The sequence below is a fragment of the Diplotaxodon limnothrissa genome, linkage group LG18 (genome assembly GCF_057381915.1).
Source record: "Diplotaxodon limnothrissa isolate DT_005_m linkage group LG18, D_limnothrissa_male_GT1.1, whole genome shotgun sequence".
Lineage (NCBI taxonomy): Eukaryota > Metazoa > Chordata > Actinopteri > Cichliformes > Cichlidae > Diplotaxodon > Diplotaxodon limnothrissa.
The window spans coordinates 26,224,666-26,245,442 of NC_140613.1; the positions used below are offsets into that span (position 1 = coordinate 26,224,666).

The 20,777-nt window shown below is 41.3% G+C and overlaps 2 protein-coding genes across 2 annotated transcripts; both read left to right on the top strand.

The window, feature by feature from the left end:
• The first annotated feature begins 1,009 nt into the window (after positions 1 to 1,009).
• Positions 1,010 to 9,289, top strand: LOC146613805 (angiopoietin-related protein 1-like). The gene is made up of 5 exons (XM_085378728.1): positions 1,010 to 1,047; positions 3,752 to 4,576; positions 6,277 to 6,470; positions 8,026 to 8,296; positions 9,102 to 9,289. Exons 2-5 carry the CDS (start codon positions 3,772 to 3,774, stop codon positions 9,287 to 9,289), a joined length of 1,458 nt encoding a protein of 485 aa, XP_085234854.1. The 5' UTR covers positions 1,010 to 1,047; positions 3,752 to 3,771.
• Positions 9,290 to 15,550: 6,261 nt separating this feature from the next.
• Positions 15,551 to 20,599, top strand: tada1 (transcriptional adaptor 1). Its single transcript, XM_085378121.1, has 8 exons — positions 15,551 to 15,633; positions 16,216 to 16,307; positions 16,412 to 16,477; positions 16,697 to 16,791; positions 17,552 to 17,764; positions 18,331 to 18,482; positions 18,669 to 18,825; positions 19,514 to 20,599. The coding sequence occupies exons 1-8, from the start codon at positions 15,551 to 15,553 to the stop codon at positions 19,664 to 19,666; spliced, it is 1,011 nt and encodes a 336-aa protein (XP_085234247.1). The 3' UTR covers positions 19,667 to 20,599.
• Positions 20,600 to 20,777: the final 178 nt, after the last annotated feature.

Sequence of the window (20,777 nt, forward strand, 5' to 3'; positions counted from 1 at the left end):
GCAGTGAGACTCACTATGTCGATCACGCACAAACAAACATATGCCCTCACACATGTGTGCGTCACACACGAGCACCCACACACTTCTACACAGACACATTTCTACAATATGAATCCTGTCTTGATTGCTCAGAAACAATACTGTCCTCCCACATGCTGAAGTATGCCTCCCCACACAGAGAATCCCCATGCTTCAAAGCCTGTGCTTCCTCTCCGGTCCAAAACATTTAGCTGAGGGGCGTTCTTTTTTGTTTGAAAAGCCCTGTGCATATTATCCTCATACCAAATAAGCACAGCTGCCAATAGCTCTTGGATTGCCTCTGGAGGAACACACATCCCATATAGGGAGTAAACACGAGAGAAGCACTCGCATCCAAAAAAACAGACCTCGTATTATTATGCTAGAGCTGCTGGATCGCCAGAATCACTCAGTCATTAGATTCGAGTTGATAGGAAACAGATTTGCGTGGAGTAAGCAGACTGTGAGAAGTAGTTAGGTGAATGAAACTGACAGATGAATATGTGAGTGAGAGGGAGAAAAGAAAAAAGTCCATCAGCTTTCAAGCCTGACTGGCATATTGCGTGTGTAGGAGACTGACTAACCCTGCAAACCAGATCTTGTTAGGATTTAAAAGATGGCAGAAAGATTGTTTTTTGCATGTGCCTTCACCAGTAACTGACTCACAGCCAAGTGCATTCATCACTTTGTGGTGAAACTTTATATTAGGAGGAGTCTTTTACCCAAACTGACATCAGAGGAGGAAGGCAGGGCCAAAGCCTCCACTCAGACTACAGGAGGAAAAAAAAATCACACCATCAGCCCCTCTCGTTCTGTATATGGACCACCCTCCAGTGTCCTCTTCCAGTTGACAGTTTCTGCTGGTGCCATAGCATAGTGTGCAGGCCGTTAATCTCAATGAGAACAAAGTCAGAGGGAGACTGGGAGTGAGGAGATGGGAATGGAGAACCAGCAGAGGAGGCACGCGTGAGACACCGAGCTGGGTTCTACCTGCAGCTCTTGGACCACTGATTGATCTCACTGACACAGGTTAGACTTTTGCCTGTTTTAAGAGCTCAGAGTGGCATGTGAAGTTTCAGAAACTGATGTGACAGTATGTATATTTTTGAACTATATGCGCATTATTGAATCTGTAGATCTTTGATGAATGCAAAACACAGATCTAAATGCAATGTACTGAGTATAAACCTTCTTCTGATGGCTTTAGAAGGATCCGTGGAAGGACTGTTAATCTCCTAAAGGAAATATGTCTGATGTGAACCACTTGGCCCCATTCACCATGTTTAATGTTCATGTTTAATGTTGTCTCTTTAGCAGACAGACTTAATCAGTGGCACCGTCGGAATAACTTGTGGTCTAATCCTGAAAGAAATCTGCTGGCTCCGAGCAAAAGCCACAACAAAGTTTGAGTGGGATAAAAAGGAGGGATATGTGATTTGCAATAATATATTCTGTATGTTGGTATAACCAGTTTGATGGGACCGTAGGGACTCGTACGCTGTGTTCGCAGATATATAAAAGAAAATCCTTTAATCGAGGAGCTTACCAGCACACAGTGGTGCCACTTAGAGTTAGTGGGCCATTTGGCAGAGTCCTCCTAGATCCCTTCTCCACTGGGGAAAACCAGCCACCGCAAAGTTTGACCTGTCTGGTTGCAAAGGACTATATTAATATAGATGAGGTGGCTGGATCTGGTCAGGTCTGGCTCTGACCAAGGAACGTAGAGGTGAAAATACCCTTTTAATAAGTGAAAAAAAGAGGGAGGGAAAAATGAATGCTGTGTCCGAGTTGATGAAGACCAGCAGGGTGTGAACGACAGAGAGAAACCTGGTGGTAATAACTGCAGATGAGATTCACAGCTGCGGCTGAGGAGCCTCTATGTAAACACTGTCACTCCTGTCAGACCAGAGCCTGTGAGATTCATATTGTGGCGTTGGAGACATACAGATGGGCCAATTGCTGAGCCTTAGCTATTGAAGGGAGGGATGACCGGTGACTACAGAAAGACAGGAAAAATGCACTCTCTGAGTAATAATAACTGACTGCCTGTGCCAAGGTGTTTTTGAAGCCCGACACATGGGCCACTTTCATTAAAGCGCCTTTTCCTTTCCCATCATATGGTTTGTGATCTATGCCAAATAAACAGAAGCTAGTTCCATATGTAAAAGCTAAAACAAGCCAAAGCTTTACTTCTATCAATGAGTCTTTGTGCTTCATGAGAACACAAAAAACTTTCCCTTGAGGCGAGCATGTTTTTTTCCCTGCAAGGATGATAAAAGGGTACTATTCTGCATTCTGAGCTTAGGTAATGCTCTGGGATCGGTCCCGTTTACTGTGGTCAGGGCTCTTCAATGCAACTAAACATCAAGTTAAGGCCACAGAAATGATTCAATGCCCCTGCTGTCTCTGCCTCGCGATCATTAATTTCTGCCTTCGTGGGCATCTGTAAAAATCCTCAGCAGATGTGTTTCAGAGCATCAGCATGATGCAGTTCATATCATGCGCCTGTCAGAAGTGTCAGCTGAAGGTTCAGCTTCAACTCATCCACCAGACTGCCTTCTGGTTGGATTTGGCTTGACTGCCAAAGTCAGCCTGACGCTGGCTCGCCGTTATTGCTCCACTTCCAGAGCCAAGCCATGTTACTGAATATGAGAAGGAGGGATCTTTCACTTAGCATGCGCCCACCCCTGCTTCTTTTCGTTGCGCTGTCAAAACCAATAAGATCAAAACACCAGCTTTCTTCCCAAAAATAGACTCCAGAAAACATTACTCATAACCCAGGAATCTCCCCTCCCCCCCCCCCCCCTTTTTTTAAACGCTGCTCTTCATCAAACACGCCAATTTATTTTATTTGTCACCAAAACTCAAATGTATCTGCTTTCTAGCAGCCAGGCAGAAGTTAAAGTGAGTCAGAGAAGCCCAATGACTACCACCTGCTGCTTTCTTTGCTCATTACCGGACTAAAAATGTCTGCACCTCATGAAACACAGACTGCCACTGGATGCTTCCCTATAAGATAGCACATTCAGCATCCTCCATGACCACAGTAACGCAGTTTTCTCTCAAGTATATTTTAATTTAATTAAATTTTTTTACTTGGAGTTAAATCTTTTGTCAGATTCCTCTGTTTTATCCACATAAGCTGGTGCTGGTATGGTGAAAGACTATAGGGGAGATTTGCAGAAGGTCTGAGCCATGAGGTCTACTGAAATATTAAAAACAGATCTCAGCACTTGTTCACACCCGCCCAGACATACAAATGTGGTAAGAAAGAGAACCCACGAGGGGAATGTATTTAGAATAGGAGATTTTAAATACACAGATTCCTGCTGATGAACAAACACCTTAGTACGTGAAAACAGGTGTATCTCAATTTTCACTTTTGTAAAAACTATTTAGTTATTGGTGCTTTTTGACTAAGTTTTGCAGCCGCAGTGGATTAAACAGATTCAAAGGAAAAAAGAGAGCCTTTGCAAAACTTTAGTTTTCTTGTAGTCTGCCTGTTAGAAAGATGATCAAATGGAAAGAGATGAGTGATAAAGATAAATATCTGAACCAACTCTAGTGGAGTCAGTTTATTTTGATGCTACCAAAGTCCTTTTAGAAGCAGGCACCCACTGATGTCCAGATCTGTGGCAGGGAATTCGCAAGGAGCTGCAGGTCATGGAAAACTCTAGAATAACACCAACCTAATTCCTTATGTATGCAATGCGTTTCTCTTTCCTTTTCATAGATCTGTATGTTTTTTTGATAATGCATAGAGGAAACACCATGGGACCTGGAATGTGGACCGTATTTATTCTGCTTGGTCTGTCCCTCTGGAGCAACAGTCAAGCCTTTACCAAGAACCCCATCCTCTCCCGGATAAGAAGGGCCCCAGAGGCCAATGGAGAAAACAAAAAGTGCTCTTACACCTTCCTGGTCCCCGAGCAGAAGATCACAGGCCCCATCTGTGCCACCCGTGGTTATTCAACCGACAAGGATCGAGTGACACGCCTGGATGTGGCCTCGGTGCGCGACCTGCTGTCTAAGCAGCGTCGGGAGATGGAAACTTTGAAGCTGGTGGTGGACGTCGATGGCAACTTGGTGAATGAGATGAAGCTGTTGAGGAAAGAGAGCAGAAACATGAACTCCCGAGTGACCCAGCTCTACATGCAGCTGCTTCATGAGATCATCCGGAAGAGGGACAACTCGCTGGAGCTGGCTCAGCTGGAGACACGCATCCTCAACGCCACCACCGAGTCGCTGCGCCTGGCATCCCGCTACAGGGAACTGGAGGCCAAATATGCAGCCCTGTCAGCAATAGTGAATAACCAGTCAGTGGTTATAGGAGCACTGGAAGAGCGCTGTATGCAGGTGTATAGTCGTAGGCATGAGCATCCACCTCTTGGACCTCCACTGGTGCAGGTGGTGCCTGAGAACATTCCAGTCAATGTGCCACGTTTCACCAACGAAATCCAGAGGTTTGCACGGGAACGAGGCTCTCGTTCCGGTCCGTCACCCACAAGCGGTACCCTGGAAGCCCAGAAACCTCCACAGAGAAACTTCAGCGCAGAAGGTTAGAGAGTTACTCATCCATCCACAAATCCATTCATTTAATCCCTGCTTCAGTCCCAAATATCCAACACAGTCATGGTAAAATGTAGAGCAGCCTTCACAGGCCAACCACAACAAAATAATAATCCAAAATTTTGAACACAGCTGCAGGTGGGCCAGTGTCCCAACTTCTAAAGGTTAAAGATTTTGTAAATTCAGCTCACACCTCAACAGAAGGAACACAAACCAGGATGGAAATAAAAATGCGCTAATGTCTGAATAGAGGCATGCAACCTAAAGTAGAACAAAGAAAGTCCTAAGCAGTGAGATTTTGCCCATCAACAGATCTCCCTCAGATAGTTCAATTACCTTCACCCAAGAATAATAGAGTGTGTTGAACTTCAGTGCAGCTGTGTGCAAAAGATCCTTCATAAAACTGCAACTGCATGTGAAGTGCAGACAAAACTCAGGCTGGCATTACAGGCGCCGTCCAAACCACAAAGTAGAGGTAATTCTGTTATATAAGTGAATGGACTATACCTTTACCTTATTATCATAATGTGAGCGACTTCCTCATCCTTTCTGTAAACTCACTTCTACACCTGCCAACAATGAAAAAATTTACAATGTTAAATTAGCTTGCAAAAGGGCAGACATTATTAAAGAAAGGTTAATAAGATATCTACTTTTTTATTACTTCAAATGAGGGAAAGTTATTTCTTATTAAAGTGACTTAATAGGCCAATTTTCTTCTACTGCTCTGTATTTAACTTTGCAGACCTACAATACATGTGTTTTATATTACTCTGTGTGCTTGTGTGACTTTTTTTTCGTGTTTACTGTTTTTTCCCGCATATTTCATTTTCTGTCAGACATTTCGTTCCTTGTAATGTAAACTCGTTGTCTCAGTGCTCTAATTTAATCTGCCCTATGAAACCCAATTGCGGTCGGATGATAGGTTTGGTCAAAATTGACCTTTTGTTCTCTAGAGAAGTGTGCTTTGTGAAAATGTAACATTTGAAACCACTTACCTACAAAACAGGATAAAAAAAGAAAGAAGCCTGCAATGTTACCCAGTGATTTGTGAAGTCTTTTTAAAGCCTCAAGCTGAGCATTTACACTTTGCAATCTTGTCAATATCAAACAGGGCCATACTTACAAAATTAGCATCATGTTGTATTCAGTATTCATAAACTCAACAGAACAGTTTTTACTGATAGCACGGATTAAGGTAGTGCTACTTTTGGTCTATATAAAAAGTAGTCCACGCTAACTACATCTTAGCTAGGTTAGGCTAACTTGAGGATAGTTTGTTAATCTAAGCTGAAGCATATTTGATTTCTTTTGGGTTTTGTTTTGTTTATTACTAATTTTGTGCATTGAAAAAAAGAACTGAATGCTCTAAAGTCCAATTCAGTTTCTTATGTAGCATAAATAAGTTACTGGCTGAATCTAATAGTAAACAGTACTGGTAAAAGCTAACTAGCCTAGCATCCGTTTCCTTAACAATTCAAAAAGCCTAACAAACCTCACCTTCAGATTTTTGTCTCAGGTCTTTGATTTTTATAAGCATATACAAATGTATTTTTAGTAAATCTGATTATTTTTTCCTACAAAAATGTAGAATGTTTGTTCAGCTCTCTACTTTCTTGATAGAGCTAGATTTTTTAGTTCTCTCTTACTTTTATCAACTGTATCTTCTCTTATTCTCTTTTCCCTCAGGCCCATTCAGAGACTGTCTTGCAGCACAGGAGGCTGGCTACAGCACTAGTGGCATGTACCTAATCAGACCAGATGAAGCTGAGAGGCCAGTGCAGGCCTGGTGTGAACAGGACATAGACAACGGCGGCTGGACTGTCATCCAGAGCAGAAGGGATGGTTCAGTTAACTTCTTCAGGAACTGGGAAAACTACAAGGTGATGACAATTGCACTTCCTCTGCCCCATCTCTTTCCCCCTCTTTTCTTCTTTTAAAAGTGCTGTCAAATAAATACTTGGCCTATCCAGAGATAACAATGTGCTGTTATACGTTCCATCTAGAGGAACCACTGGGGTGTTTGAAACAATTCCCTGAGCCTGAATCTTCATGTATTCACTTACTGTAAGATATGTCAGCAGCACCATTTGTTGGAGATCCTTTTTTATTTTCCCATTATGAAACATTAGCTGTCCCACTAGGAAGGTATGTTCCACAGCTCAGCTGGAGCCAAATTCTTTCCAAACTGCTTCTACTACAGCACCTTCCTGGGTGGATGGTTAGTACTACACCACATCAAAGCACAGTGAGACTGAGATTGAGTACATCATTGCTGGCAGCCTCTGCAATCCGGAGTTCCATTCAACCAGGTCAAGGCTGGAGTCTAAATTGCAATTTCCAACACTGATTTACCTCTGTACTCTCCCACAAAGCCACACACACATACACACACCACAGAGGAGGCCTCAAACTCAAAGCCTACATCATTCATCATTTGCTGGCTCCCCGAACTAATCCGCAATCACAAACCTCAACCTCTTTTACCAAGTGAAGTGTTCTGGCGGCATGTAGCCAGACATAGATGGCTGGTGGTTTTTCAACACAAGTGGCCAGGCCAGTTTCACTATTAGCAATGATCCAAGAGATCGTTGCTGTGGGGTAGGAGCAATCAGAATCAGAATCAGAATACTTTATTGATCCCTGGGGGAAATTATTTTTTGTTACAGTGCTCCATTTTAAACCAACATTAAGACAAGACAGACAATACGCTAACTAAGAATAGTACAATATATACATATATATACATACATACATACATACATAAGTCACTTATAAATAAATAGTTGGAAAAGAAACATGTGTAGCTGTAGCAGCAAACAGTGTGTTAAGTGGATGCGTTGTACAGGGAGATGGCCACAGGCAGGAATGATTTCCTGTGTCGTTCAGTGGTGCTTTTCGGTAATCTCAGTCTCTCACTGAACGAGCTCCTGTGACTGACCAACATGTCATGGAGTGGGTGGGAGGTGTTATCCAACATTATCTTTATCTTGGACAGCATCCGCCTCTCCGACACCACCTTGAGGGAGTCCAGCTCCATCCCCACAACATTGCTGGCCTTACGGATCAGTTTATTAAGTCTGTTGGCATCTGCGACCCTCAGCCTGCAATGAAGGAGAATTTTGAAGACAGATGGCTTTTCCAGCATAAACTCTACAGCATGTCTTCCTCAGGAATTTCAAATGCAGGATGGTATCCGTATATCTCAATGTATTTTTTTTTTCCTTTTTAATTTTCACTTTTCTGCAGAATCATGTCATGAGAAAGACCTTTCTTATTTGTTCCCCTGACAGTCACTCATCATCGCCCACAACTCCTTTTTATTTTCCTAAATAATCCTCATGTTTCTAAACTCCACGGGTAACCGCAGAACAAACAGTGTACATTGTTTTCTGTGATCTTTTTTGTAACTTTCCTTTTAATCTTCCTTTGACTCAGAGCGGCTTTGGCAACATAGACGGAGAGTACTGGCTCGGCCTAGAAGGCATCTACGGCCTCGGAAGGCAGGGGGACTACAAGCTGCTAGTGGAGCTGGAGGACTGGATGGGCAAGAAGGTTTACGCTCAGTACAGCAGCTTCCACTTGGAGCCAGAGAGCGAAGGCTACCGCCTGAGGCTGGGCACCTACCAGGGCAATGCTGGGGATTCTCTGAGCAGCCACAATGGCAAACAGTTCACTACTCTGGATCGAGACAAAGATGCTTTCTCAGGTAAACAATACTGTGAGATTGTCACACATAGTCTTCTCTGAAGTGTTGAAATATACATTTTCTCTTTGAATAATTGAGACCATTAAATTATTGGAATCTGCAGTCTAAGTGGTCCTTCTTGATTGGTCAAAACATATCAGAATCGACTAACAGATTCAAAAGGGAACATACTGTGACACGAGGCCAAGTTTGTTCATATCAGTGGTATATGTAAAAGATGGGATGGGTCTAAAAAACTGTACTTTACACTTGCAGTCTTTCTAATTGGGTGCAGTGCAGCTGATTACAAGTTTACAAAGTTACCTCAGTAAACATTTTCACCTAATTTAATTTATAGTCTCAATACTTTGTTTCAAAATATATCACAGCAAGATGCTCATTTCATAAATATGGTTATAATTACTGTAAAATAGACTAGAAAGCAATGTATGATTTAAGGCATGGCTGCTGTATGAGCACGTGGTGTCCTCCATTTGTCGCTTTCAGAAAAGCTTTACTATCACAGTCAATTTTTCTCACTTGATAGAAAAAATAAAGACTGGGTTCCATCGCTAGAAATACTTTTTCTGTCCATCATTATTGGCAGATGTAAAAGATAACAAAATACAATACAATGTTATGTTATATGTGTATACACAACACAGAATGCTAATCTCAAGATAACAAAAGGACAAAAACAGAACAAAAAGGGAAAAAAACTTATAGTTTTTTTAAAATTATAGTAATGTTTTCTAGGGCAGTGCCAATTACCTCACTGAGAAGAATAACCAATATGATAACCAATTCTTCTGTTTCCCATTCGCAGGTAATTGTGCCCATTTCCATAAAGGAGGCTGGTGGTACAACGGATGTGGCCAAACCAATCTCAACGGTGTCTGGTACAACGGAGGTGTCTACCGTAGCAAATACCAAGATGGTATCTTCTGGGCCGACTATGGCGGAGGTTTCTACTCAATGAAGTCTGTCCGCATGATGATCAGGCCCATAGATTGAGAAGAATGCATAAGCCAGGCTGGTCAAGGGGCAGCTATGTAGGCCACGGCAAACTTGACTCCATCTACATTGAGCCCAGCTTGAAGATGGAGTTTACCAATCGTCAGACAGTGACCTGAACTCTCTGCTATAAAAGACACAGATTCTGCTTGTTCTCCTTTTGATATCATAGCTGACTCAAACATAGATGGATTTACCATATTCCTATATGACTGCTCATAGGAAGCCATACTGCTCCTTTAACCACCTAATGTGTATGACCGAGAAGGTGAATTAAGAGTATATGCCTACGTTTTTCACTAAAATAATGGTAGCTGTCTCTCTGATTAAGAAACCACAATGTTTTCTTATTAGTATATAACTTCATGGGGCAGAGAAGCCACATCATAAAGGAACTTCAGCAGCTGTGATTTCATTCCCACGGTTAGCATCGCAGGCTCTTAATGCAGCTCGTCCTACCTCGCCAACATAAACGTCTGGAGGAAACACACATATACGGCATTTAACTTCCTATAGTTGCTGGTAGCTGGAAAAGATATTTTGTTACTACGTTATAGATTTATCTGGGCTCTGTATTCACTTCCAGATGTGAAAGAGCAACACATTAATGAGTTGGAGTTTATACATTTGATTGCATGGAAAGAGTGGCGATTTTATTTTTAATCCCTACACTTAAAATGACCTGTATACTGCATGTTAAAGTACTTTGAGTGCAGAAGACCAGAAAGGATAATTTATGTGTATAATTAAGTTATCATTACAGTGAAAGGGGCCAGGTGTCCTGAGGGAAATAGTAAATGATCCTGAAGAAAATAGGACTAATTTCCTGCACTGTACGTGACAATCATTCTCCAAGTGTGCTTACACGTATGGAAATTTGTTTTATATGTTTTTCTCATTTGGCTGTTGATTAAACTTGAGTATGACTCTGTGAAATACAATCATTGTTGGGAGGGGGAATAAAAAAGATGGATTTCCGTTTTGTTTTGAGTGGTTTTCGAGCATGAAGAATATGCCAGCCGAGCATGTTGAAAGTTATAGGCATGGGGACAGACAACGAGAAACACATTTCTGAAAGCCAGACGGAGATGGAGAGAGAAATAGAGGGAAGGAAGGGGAGGAGGAGATGAACTGGGATGGAATGGGTCCAAATTTCCAAGTTATTTTTTCCAGCCACCCAACCAGCCCCCTACCCGCACGACCTTTTTTTTTTTTTCAAACACAGAGAAATGTACATTCTTTCCACACAAAAGTGCTTGAACTGTATGTTTTTGTAATTAAAAAAAAATCTCTCCTCAACAAAGACACCAGTCCCTCCACCCTGTAATCACTGGTAAAGATGGAGAGCAGCATCCTTTTAAGGAAAACCATCCCAGAGGAGGGGGTTGCAGGGATGTAAAATGATGGGGATGCATTTGAAGAAATAGCCAGTTGTTGTATCCACAACAACACATTAAAGCCAAGCAGCCTGTAGTCTCGGATCTGAAAATAGGCTCACATGTTGTGCTCACCCACCACAATGGCCTTCACACCCATGTCTTTAAAAACTTTTATAAAGCATGAAATATGAACCAGGAACACGGGTCAAACCCAGCTGGACATGGAAACATGTTTATGGACATGTAAAAAAGCAGCCGCTAATAAAAAAAAAAATGGCATTACAATCTTAAAATTAAACAGCAATAAAAGCCGATGAGTCACGATGCTTGGCAGAACAATATTACACAACCAACAGTCACTAAATGGGAACATTTAGGGTTCACTTCAGGGGACATTCTTGTTCAAGTGGTTTCAAAAGAGCTCTTTCCATAGGCTGGTTTATCTGTTCACCAACTCAATAGGTTTACTTGACTTATTAATTATTCGTCCTGTTCTGTCTTGCTGGTTAAAAGTTGTTTTCCACGGCTGATTCAAACAAGTGCTATGACACTTAATAGAAGAAGGATATGCAAAATCCAAAAGTTCCAGCGAATTCCTGGACCAGTTTGCAACACTTTGAATTTGACACTAATAAGAGTTGTCTTAAATCTTTCTGGCCCTGTCGGCTTTGTGTTGATGAGCCAGACCATCACACTCTTCAAGTGGTGTCCGTGGATGACTGGTTTCAAGCAAAGTCATCAACGCCAGGCGCACAACTTTGATCACATGGAACACATGAATCCTTTTTCTTTCTTTTTCAACCATTGTGTTCTCCCTTTGACAGTCCAAAAGAGTGCTCTTAATGCCTTTATGTCTATAAATCTGTCTCATTATAACCGTCAAAACCTCTGTTTCCTGAGAGTTTGCCTGCATGCATGTCGATGTTAGTTTAGAAGACTGAATTTAATTACATCAGAATATCTTGCAAACAGTAAAATTGAGATTAACGGTACAACTCTCATGTGTCTCTAATAAATCTGAAACTTCGGCCACCTGGCGTTTAGCTTACTTTGCCATAAAACTGGAAAACACTTCCAGTCAGGATCAAGAGTTATAAAAGCAAAGCAAGTGGATCCAAAGCTTACAGATTAATGTGATATACCCCCTTTTTTTACTTCTAAAATGAGAAGTTGAGTAGTTCTGGAAACTACCCCCATAACACTGATTCCACGCCGCTGAAAAGATGAGAAAAAAAAGTGCAAAGCTATTAAAGCTGATTTTAGTTTTATTGTTTGAGGATTCTTCTGATTTTAAGAGAATTTGTCTTCTGTATAACCGTTTCTGTGCTCAAGTAAGCTAAGAGCTAGCAAAAAAGCAAATAAACGTGAAAATTAGAGGCCAAGGGCTTTAATCTGTCACAGGTCTGAAAATATATAAATGCTTATTAAATCCTTCATTTAAACATTTAGTCTCATTGAGATTGAGATCTATTTTTCAAGACAGACCTGTGAACAAAATAAAACACATACAAAAAGTTAGACAAACAGGTACATGTACACAATTTAAAAAAATGCACAAGAGTAGCTTCATAACATTTTGGTAGTTTGTTCCGTTTGTAGGTGGAGAAATATTTCAATCCAGTTTTTCCAATTTCAGTGTGAACAACAGGTACAGCTAATGTTTAAAATGTCCCACGGCCTGACATTGTAAGAGCTCCGTTTAAATTCAGTCAAGGAGATAAGCAGGCAATCTTTGCAGCAAAGAGCCTTGTAAATAAATATCATACAATGCTGCTGTCTTCGATTTACTGTACATTATCACATTTTGTTCTCTCATATAAGATACGATGGTGACCAAGAAAACAATCACCTGTAATGAATCGTAATTTACGGTAGTACACAGAATCAAGAGGCTTCAACTTGAATAGAGAAGCAACATCACCATAATCAAGCGTAGACAAAATTGGCAGATTGCACAATGATCTTACTAATCATGAATGAGAAACAAGATTTGTTTCTATGTAGAAATCCAATCTATTCCTTTAATTTTCTTAAAAGGTGCTCCGCATAAATAAAATAAAACATGCAGAAATGTGACCTACTGACATATACAAAGCATTTTTAACAAAGTATAGGCCTACTGCTTGCTGACAAGGTTGAAAGCAGGTTTAGATACCTTTCTAGAGCATGGTTGTTCTCTAAAACACTTTTTTGTGCTTTAATGCAAAATCTAGACGTCCTGTCCATCCCTGTCCTCCACTGCTACCCCCTGAGAAGCTTTACTGGATTAATTTCAATACAAATTTTCCCAGCTTGACCAAGGAAAAGGACGCTGATTATAACGGACCACCTTCCTGTTATAAATGTGCCTCTAAACCCTCAGTGAGAACAGATCCCACAAATCAGCCAGTGTGGGTTGATCCAAGTGTAGCCTTCCAATAACTTGTGCCGGTGACACACTGAACCCTCACAATTTTAAACAGCCTCACAGGGACATGGAAATGCCTGATTAACCCACAAAAACCAAACCCCTGCAAAGCCTCATGCTGGAACTGTGAAGGTGACATCCTTGGCTCCAGTGAAAGGACCACACTCAGGTCTGCACCAACTCAAAATACCTTGCCAGCAGACTGGGGATGGGCAAACGCTGCTACGGTGTGGTCCTCTGAAAACCACTGCACGTTTCAGAGGTAAAAGCCCTCCTTGTCACTAAGTGAAGGTTCACTGTCTACAGATTTCAGGCTCGGAAGATCCCTGACAGTTCGCTGCTGTTTGCTATAAAACATCTGCTGTTGGGGGAATGTCCGTGAGAGTGACTCATTAGCTCTCAGAAGCTCACTTAGTGTCAGCAGCAAATCAGCAGACAGGATGTGGAGCTGTTTTCTTTGAAAATAAGCTCCATGATGAATTTTTTGCTTAGTTACGGATTTAAACAAATCCGTAACTAAGTTTGTTGCTAAGTGCCCTTTTTATTTAGGGCTCAACAGACACTTGTTTAAGATGGATCATCGTTTGGAGAAATCTGGGAAGGCTCACTTTGCTGTGGACAGCTACAGTTTCCAGTCTGTCCTAAAATTTCCAGAAGAGTGATAGTGTGTTTAGCTTTGAAGCAAACAAGCAGAGGCTGAGATTGTGAAAATGATCTTTATCTTGCTGAGGGGTTTTTCTCCAAACTAAGCAGCAAATGCAACCCAGAGATAACAAACAAAAGGACATGTGAACCATAGAACATTTGCTCCTTGAGTTTCAGCGGCTTATTAACTGACATTTAGTCTGTTAAATGCATCTAATAGCAATGAAAAATTCAGATGGTTTTCATCGTTCTTGCGTTTGGCATGGCAGGCTTGTTTATTCTGCTAAAGCCGCGAAAGCCTAAGATGATCAAATGCACATCCTTTGTAAAGAAGTATGACCTCTGAACACTGCAGGTTAGTCACGTAACTGAGGACCCGCTAATAGCCTACAGTATGTCTGTATATGTTCAGTGATTGCACTCATTTTGATGAATGACATGAGTCAGATGGCCTGGTTAAGGCTTTAGAACCTCCTGGGTATGTGGGGGCAGGGGCAAGGAGGACCATCTATTTGATGACTCAGCTGTTTTTACGCCAAAGTTAAAAGAGTGAAAAACAAAAAGGGCCTCCTGGCCTAAATCTGCTCTGGAGGAATATTATCTGTAAAGGACAATATATGGAACCACGGAAATGCTTTCTGACGAGCACTGTGGAGAATTGAGGTTTCTAACCTCAACTGGTAACTCTAAAGCTACATTTTTTTGGTGAAAGCAGAAGAAATAATCACTTCATAGAAGTGTACTGGCTGATGTTATAGCCGTTGCATTCCAAAGTAGCTGTAGGTGTGAGTGACTTTTGAATTGAGTGGAAATTTTAGTGGTTATAATGGGAAGTGCGGGCAGGCATGCTTCATATTGGAGGGAAACTTCTGTGATCATTAGAAGTGTTTCTTCTGGTCTAAGGGGAGCTAAAAACAAAAAGTAAAAAACCCATAAAAACTCAAAACCTAGTCTGCAAAATGTTGAAAAAGCCTAGAGCATGAAAACAAGACAATGTGACCTTTCTCTAAGTTTGTCGTAAAAGGTTGCAACACTGCTTTACGTGATTTGTTTTGAAGGCTTTGATCACATTCTTCCCACTGGTCTTGCAAACTGACTCTGGAGTCATTCTTTATACACGTCAGCTCAGGCTCTAAAGTCGTGTTAGCACACAAATGCTGTGTTCTGACATGAAAGCTGTTCACTGTTAAACACAAAGAGCTAAGATTCTGCTTGGTAAAAGACAGACAGCATTTGGGGGGGGGGCATCTTGACCTCTTTGTTATGCTTATGAAATTTACAAGATTAAAAGCACTTTTTTTCAGCTCTTCTGCATCAAGTGGACACCAGTGGGAGAAGTTTGTCCTCAGGATTAAAATACATGCTTTCATCAAAGTTAAGCACGTCTTTAGAGAGCTTGTCTGGCAGAAGGCCTTGAAGGCAAACCTCACTAATCTGTGTACAAATATGAAAATGATACCACACCGCCATCTAGCGGCGCAGTTGTTTGTAACAAAACCACATGGTTTAGTTATTCGTTTTACTTACATTGTGTTTTCCACTTCTTTTTGTTGTGTGATTGATTCTGTTATTTATCTTAGCTTAGTCATCATATTTATTTAATTTAGTCACCATATTTATTTAACCTAACTTATTTATTGATTGGTTATTGACTTTTTAATAGATTTCATTTAACTAGTTAGTTTCAACTAATTTCAGCCATTACAAAATGCTAAGTGCTTTTCTCTCTTTTAGATTAATTTTGTGAAATGTATTTTCTACAATAAAGTTTATAGGTTTAGGGGAAGAAAATGTTACTGTCGCCGATTAATGACGTAATTGTAGGCGTTTATGAACGTCATGGCGGCTCATGCTAGCGAGCTTGAGATTGCAAAGAAGAATTTAACGGATGCAATTGGCGATAATGTCAAACAGTAAGTGAAGTGTTGTTTGTGTGCTTGTCTTTGTTCGTAGTCTTGCGTTTTGGTCCCATTTCTGTGCCACTGAAATGAAAAGGGGACTAACATTAATTAACTGCGCCTTGGACCAATTAGCACCTAGCTATCCTCTGCTACATTTTGCAGGATTTTCCCCGTTGTTGACATATTACTGTAGCATCTCTTTGGTATTTTTTTTATGTCTGTGGTGAAGGTGATGCGTAAGAAAGGTGAGATTTACCTTGAGCTTTATTAGCTGTATGAACTTTAACGTTATGGCGGGTTTGTGTAAATCCAACTTGACGATATTTTGAAAAGTGTACCCCGAGTTGGCGAGAAGTGAAACTTAACTTAAAGACGACGAGAGAAAGAAACAGGAACAGCACTGTTGAGTATTTGTGATTTTAAAAGTTAATAGCACGTGAATAACGCGATAAAGAGATGGAATGACGTGCAGATGGTGCTTGTGTATGTGCTTGTGTATGCGTGTGTTTCTGTCTGTGTCCAGCATCACTTTGTGTTGTAGATGCACCTGAGTTATGTGTGTGTTGGTGCTTGCTTCTTGTTTCCTCCCTGCAGTTACTGGGCAAACCTGAAGCTGTGGTTCAAACAAAAGATCAGCAAGGAAGAGTTTGACATTGAGGCGCGTAGGCTGTTGGCACAGGAGAATGGTCAGTGTCAAAGAACAGCTCTCCTCTGTGCTAATGTGTAATGTAGAAATTATAATACTACTAATAAAAAAATGGCTTATTCTGTGTTTCCTTCATTCATCCAGTCCATGTTCACAATGATTTTCTCCTGGCTATTCTTACACGGTGCCAGATCATCGTCTCCACACCAGGTGAGTTTTTTTTTTAATAATAACTTAATGCCTCTGAAATTGTGGCTGAACCTATATTTTATAACAGCTGACATTTTATGCATGTATTAAGCCATACCTTTTTGTCAGGACTGGCTTGGGAGCTGTTGAGATTAAAATTCAAGACTATTTCACCAAATAAAATGGGATCTCTGTTTGTGTCTTTCATGCACCTTGTTGTGTGTCCTTTTTGTCCTCTAGAGGGTGCAGGGTCATTGCAGTGGCAAGGTAGCTGTGCTTCAAAGCCTGGCAAACCGAAGGGGAATAAGAAATGTTCCTCTAGGCAAAAATTCGACGTAAGTCCTCCTTCATATTTTCATCCCCGCACGGGCTAGATATGTTCATGTTGGCAACAATACTGCTAAAACTGTTCCCACAAATTTATATTCTTTGACAGAGGTTGCACACACACCTTTAATGAATTGTTGGAAAAATACTTCTTATAAGGTTCTCCTCTCTAAATATTTTAGTTGCCAGGTAGTGTAACCAGTAAACCTTTATTGAGCTGCTGCTCCATTGAGTCTCTCTGTGGATGAGCTTTATCTCTACTGTGTTGGTCTGCAACTAGTGATGATAATCCATGTTCTGCTTTGCATTCTCAAAGGGCTCAGCATAGTGCCACATGACCCATTGCTCCCGCTGAAGTTTCTGGTTCTTGGGCCATTCAGTTCACAGCAGAAAAAAAAGACTGTCACCAGTCTAAGTCCAACAGCAACCTGACCAGCAAACCAGCTGCTAGGGAAACTACACAAAAAGGGCCTGGGCTTTCAAAATAAGAGTAGGGGAATGGTCCAACTGTAAATCAGCCATGGGTGATTTCATTTTCTGTGGCATGATTTAAAAAAAAAAAAAACCCAAAATGCATTAAAAAAAGGCTGAAATGAGTCAACAGATACACTTGGGTGGCCATCCTAAGTAAAGTGTATGTGTGCAGTACACTTAAAAAGTAAAATCACGACCGAGTGTTGCAGCTGCAAGGTTAGCCACCTCTAAATAACAGCTGTGTGCTTGAACAGTGGACTGACAATATCGCTCGGATGCTTGTGTGTCCTTCAGCATCGTTTCCAGCCTCAGAATCCTCTGAGCGCCGCCCAGCCATTCAGCCCGAGGGAGGGGGGAAGTGAGGAGGAAGAGCTGCGTCTCAGCGCCCACACTCTGCTGCTGCCCACACGGGGCCAACTGGAGGCTCGCATGATGGTGACCGCCTTTGAGGTGGGCTTGGATAACGTCACAGAAGATGCCATCAGCACCATGATCTATGCCGTTGAGGTATATACTAACAGTTCAACAGAAGAGTGACTGTTTGAGCCTCAGTGCACCCTCATAAAAGCTGAGAGTGTGACGCAAGTGATTCTTCTGCTTTTTAAGTCTGACATTGTTTAAACATCGGTGCAGTGGTTTAAATGATCAGAAAGAACATGTTCTGCGTCATTTATTATGCAACACTGACAGCTTTGTTTTCTCCAGAGACTGAGCAGAGCTTTCTCGCTTAGTCACACCAAAATCTAATGAGATGTTTACCCATGTGTGATGGCCAAAAGCAGGAGGGACATCAGTTGTACTGTCTCAGTCTGTGTCCTTGCCCAGCACAGTGTCTTTTTCACTCAGCTGTTTGAATTATTTTAAAGTTGAGTTATGAAACAAGTATATAGAATATATATATGTAGTAAGAGAGGTCTGTCTTGATTCCATTATCAGTGATCACTTGGATTAAACTACACTAAGCTATCAGTCAGTTTACATGCAAAAGCTAATGCGACCTGTTGCACCCAGAAATGAATGGGAGCCATTTTGAGTCTGACTGTGCACTGACTCAGTGCTCTGATTTATTTCAGCACCACTTGAAAGATGTCCTGACTGCCGTAATCATGCGGAGGAAGGCGTATCGATTACGAGACAGCCGTTTCCCCTACGCCTTTGGCAATGACGTCACGCCTCAACCCTATCTGAAAAACAGCCTTGCTGCTTACCACAGTGTTGCTGATTGGTAGGGACTCCAGCTTTTGTTAGGCTGTGAGAATTCTCAGTATAAGAAAATGCATTTGATACAGAAAAATGTGTATGCCTCTCATTAGTGCAACTTCATTAAATCTTTTTAGTTTTTATGTTTGTATCAGTAGCTGCTTTCTTTTGCTGTCAGTATGGACTAATAGTGTACTTTTTTCCCTTGAAGTCCGCCACAGAGTGCTTCCCTCCCTGCAGGCCCACCACCACAGGTGTCACCCGATGAGGCTGAGCAGCAAGCTGTTCATTTGCTGGCTTGTTCTGCTGACAGTCTTCCTGCACCTCTCCCTCCAATCAGCATGTTTGATCTCCTCGAGGCTTTACAGGTAAGAAAATGTGCACAACTGGTCCTAGCAACATCAGCATATTTCACAGTGAGTTTTCTTGGAACAGCCCAAAGGAAAAGTTGTGATATTCCCAGGCAAGTGGTCAAATAATACAACCTTTGACCCTGTTAAATGTGATGGAGTTTTTCACCTTGAAAATGTGTGTGTGGGATTCTTAGAATGCTGTGAAGTTGTGTAATAGTCCACAAATGAGTGTGTAATAAGATTGATATAAACTCATTTTTCCAGCAAAAATGCCAAACTTTTCTAAGTTCTGGCTTCGAAACTGTGTGCAGTTGCTGCCGTTTTTTGTCTTATAATTTTCAAGCTGTCAGTTAGAGATGACAAAACTCATAGCTTTTTTTAATTTTCTAACCAACCTATAAGTTTGAGGTCTTATTGCAGAATTGTTAGGCTGTTTGCCTTGTTTACTGAATAGTTGTGTTTACACAAAAACGCTGTTTCCCTCAGAAATGCATATGTAAAGTTTAAAGGTTTATATCTTCATGTCTTACTCTTCATGTCAGCACATGAAATTTCCCACTTGTGGGACTAATGAAGGTATCTTATCTTATCTTTCTTTACTCTTAACGCTGGATTCTTTTTTTTTTCCCAAGCTTACTTTTCCATCATTTAACTATCAGAATTGAAATGGTTTACTCATCTCTTTTATACTCGTTTAATGCAGGTTCACCACGGCGTGATGCCCTCCCACACCATGTACGCCCTCAACATGGAACGCGTCCTGTCACGGCTTTGGCACCCCAGCCATGAAGAACTAGAGCAGGACCACGTCCACCGGCAGCGCATAGCTGCTAAAGAGGGCGTGCTCGTCAGCTGAGAGCCCCCGGCCACAGGACTGTGCACAGACTATGGGGGTTATCAGGAACCAAACACAAGAACGACCCCCAGATAGATATAATTTAGGAACTCAACTCTGTGTTTGAGAACTTAAAGCTGTTTAGAACCTGGAAAAATTTGTGTTGCACAGAAAGACGGAAGACAAGTAAGATCAAAAGAAGCTGTTGGATGAGACCAGAGCAGGCAGTCGGCTCCAGTAATCAACTCCACCAGTCGCTTCTGGCAGACAACCGTCATTTTGTAACTTCAGTTCCATAGTAGAATATAGTGTTTAATTTTATGTACACTGTCTGGGGATCCAGTGCAGGATGCAGTTGTGGAGTTTGTGGATAAGATGCCTTAACAGACTAAACCCTGTCGGAGTTGCCTCGAGTTCGTCTTTGCTCACGTTGTCAGATACGCATCAAAACATCCTGTAAAGATACAGAAAAGCACATATCTAATCCTCAAGTGTTGTGTAAATAACCAGTTCACAACATGACATACGGCACGTATAAAAGATTACAAGCATTTAAATGGTCATAAAAGTCCTGGACAGAATATGCAGGTGTATTCATTTAATGGCTGATTAAGTCTTGTGTCAGGCTGAAGTTGAGGGAATCTATGAGGAGCTTATCTAAACCAATGTACCAAGACTCAAGTTAAACATAGAAACAGTCCTGTCATAACAGGTAGGGCCAGGGTGTATCAAGCAGTGAGTGAAAGCACCTGTGTGGGTTTACAGTCTGTGTGTAGGGTCTTTAAACTGCCAGACAGCTGCCTCCTCCAATCATTTACCAGCTGGTAAATGATTGGGCATGAACATGTATCCAATCATTTACCAGCTTCTGGTGTCACTGTTGGGCTAAAGAGTCTGTTTTTTGTTTTATTTTGTTTCAGTTTCTTTCCAAGTAATCTAACATGTGCCCCTCTGTTCAGGTTAAATGTATAAAGTGTATACATTTGTACTTTTTTTCTTCTACAGAAACGTATTTATATTACAGACAGTTATTACAGTTGAGAAAATAAATAAAAAAAATAAGCCTCCTCTTTACAAAGTATCTCTTCTCCACTCACTCCCTTCAAGTGTGTAAACAGATCTGCCTCGGCAT

Excerpts from the sequence above, each read along its gene's own strand:
- LOC146613805 (XM_085378728.1), top strand. The coding sequence starts at position 3,772 with ATGCATAGAGGAAACACCATGGGACCTGGAATGTGGACCGTATTTATT. Across the intron at positions 6,471-8,025 it reads GGAACTGGGAAAACTACAAG|AGCGGCTTTGGCAACATAGA; the intron begins GTGATGACAATT and ends CCTTTGACTCAG. Across the intron at positions 8,297-9,101 it reads AGACAAAGATGCTTTCTCAG|GTAATTGTGCCCATTTCCAT; the intron begins GTAAACAATACT and ends TCCCATTCGCAG.
- tada1 (XM_085378121.1), top strand. The coding sequence starts at position 15,551 with ATGAACGTCATGGCGGCTCATGCTAGCGAGCTTGAGATTGCAAAGAAG. Across the intron at positions 15,634-16,215 it reads ATTGGCGATAATGTCAAACA|TTACTGGGCAAACCTGAAGC; the intron begins GTAAGTGAAGTG and ends TCCTCCCTGCAG. Across the intron at positions 18,483-18,668 it reads TACCACAGTGTTGCTGATTG|TCCGCCACAGAGTGCTTCCC; the intron begins GTAGGGACTCCA and ends TTTCCCTTGAAG.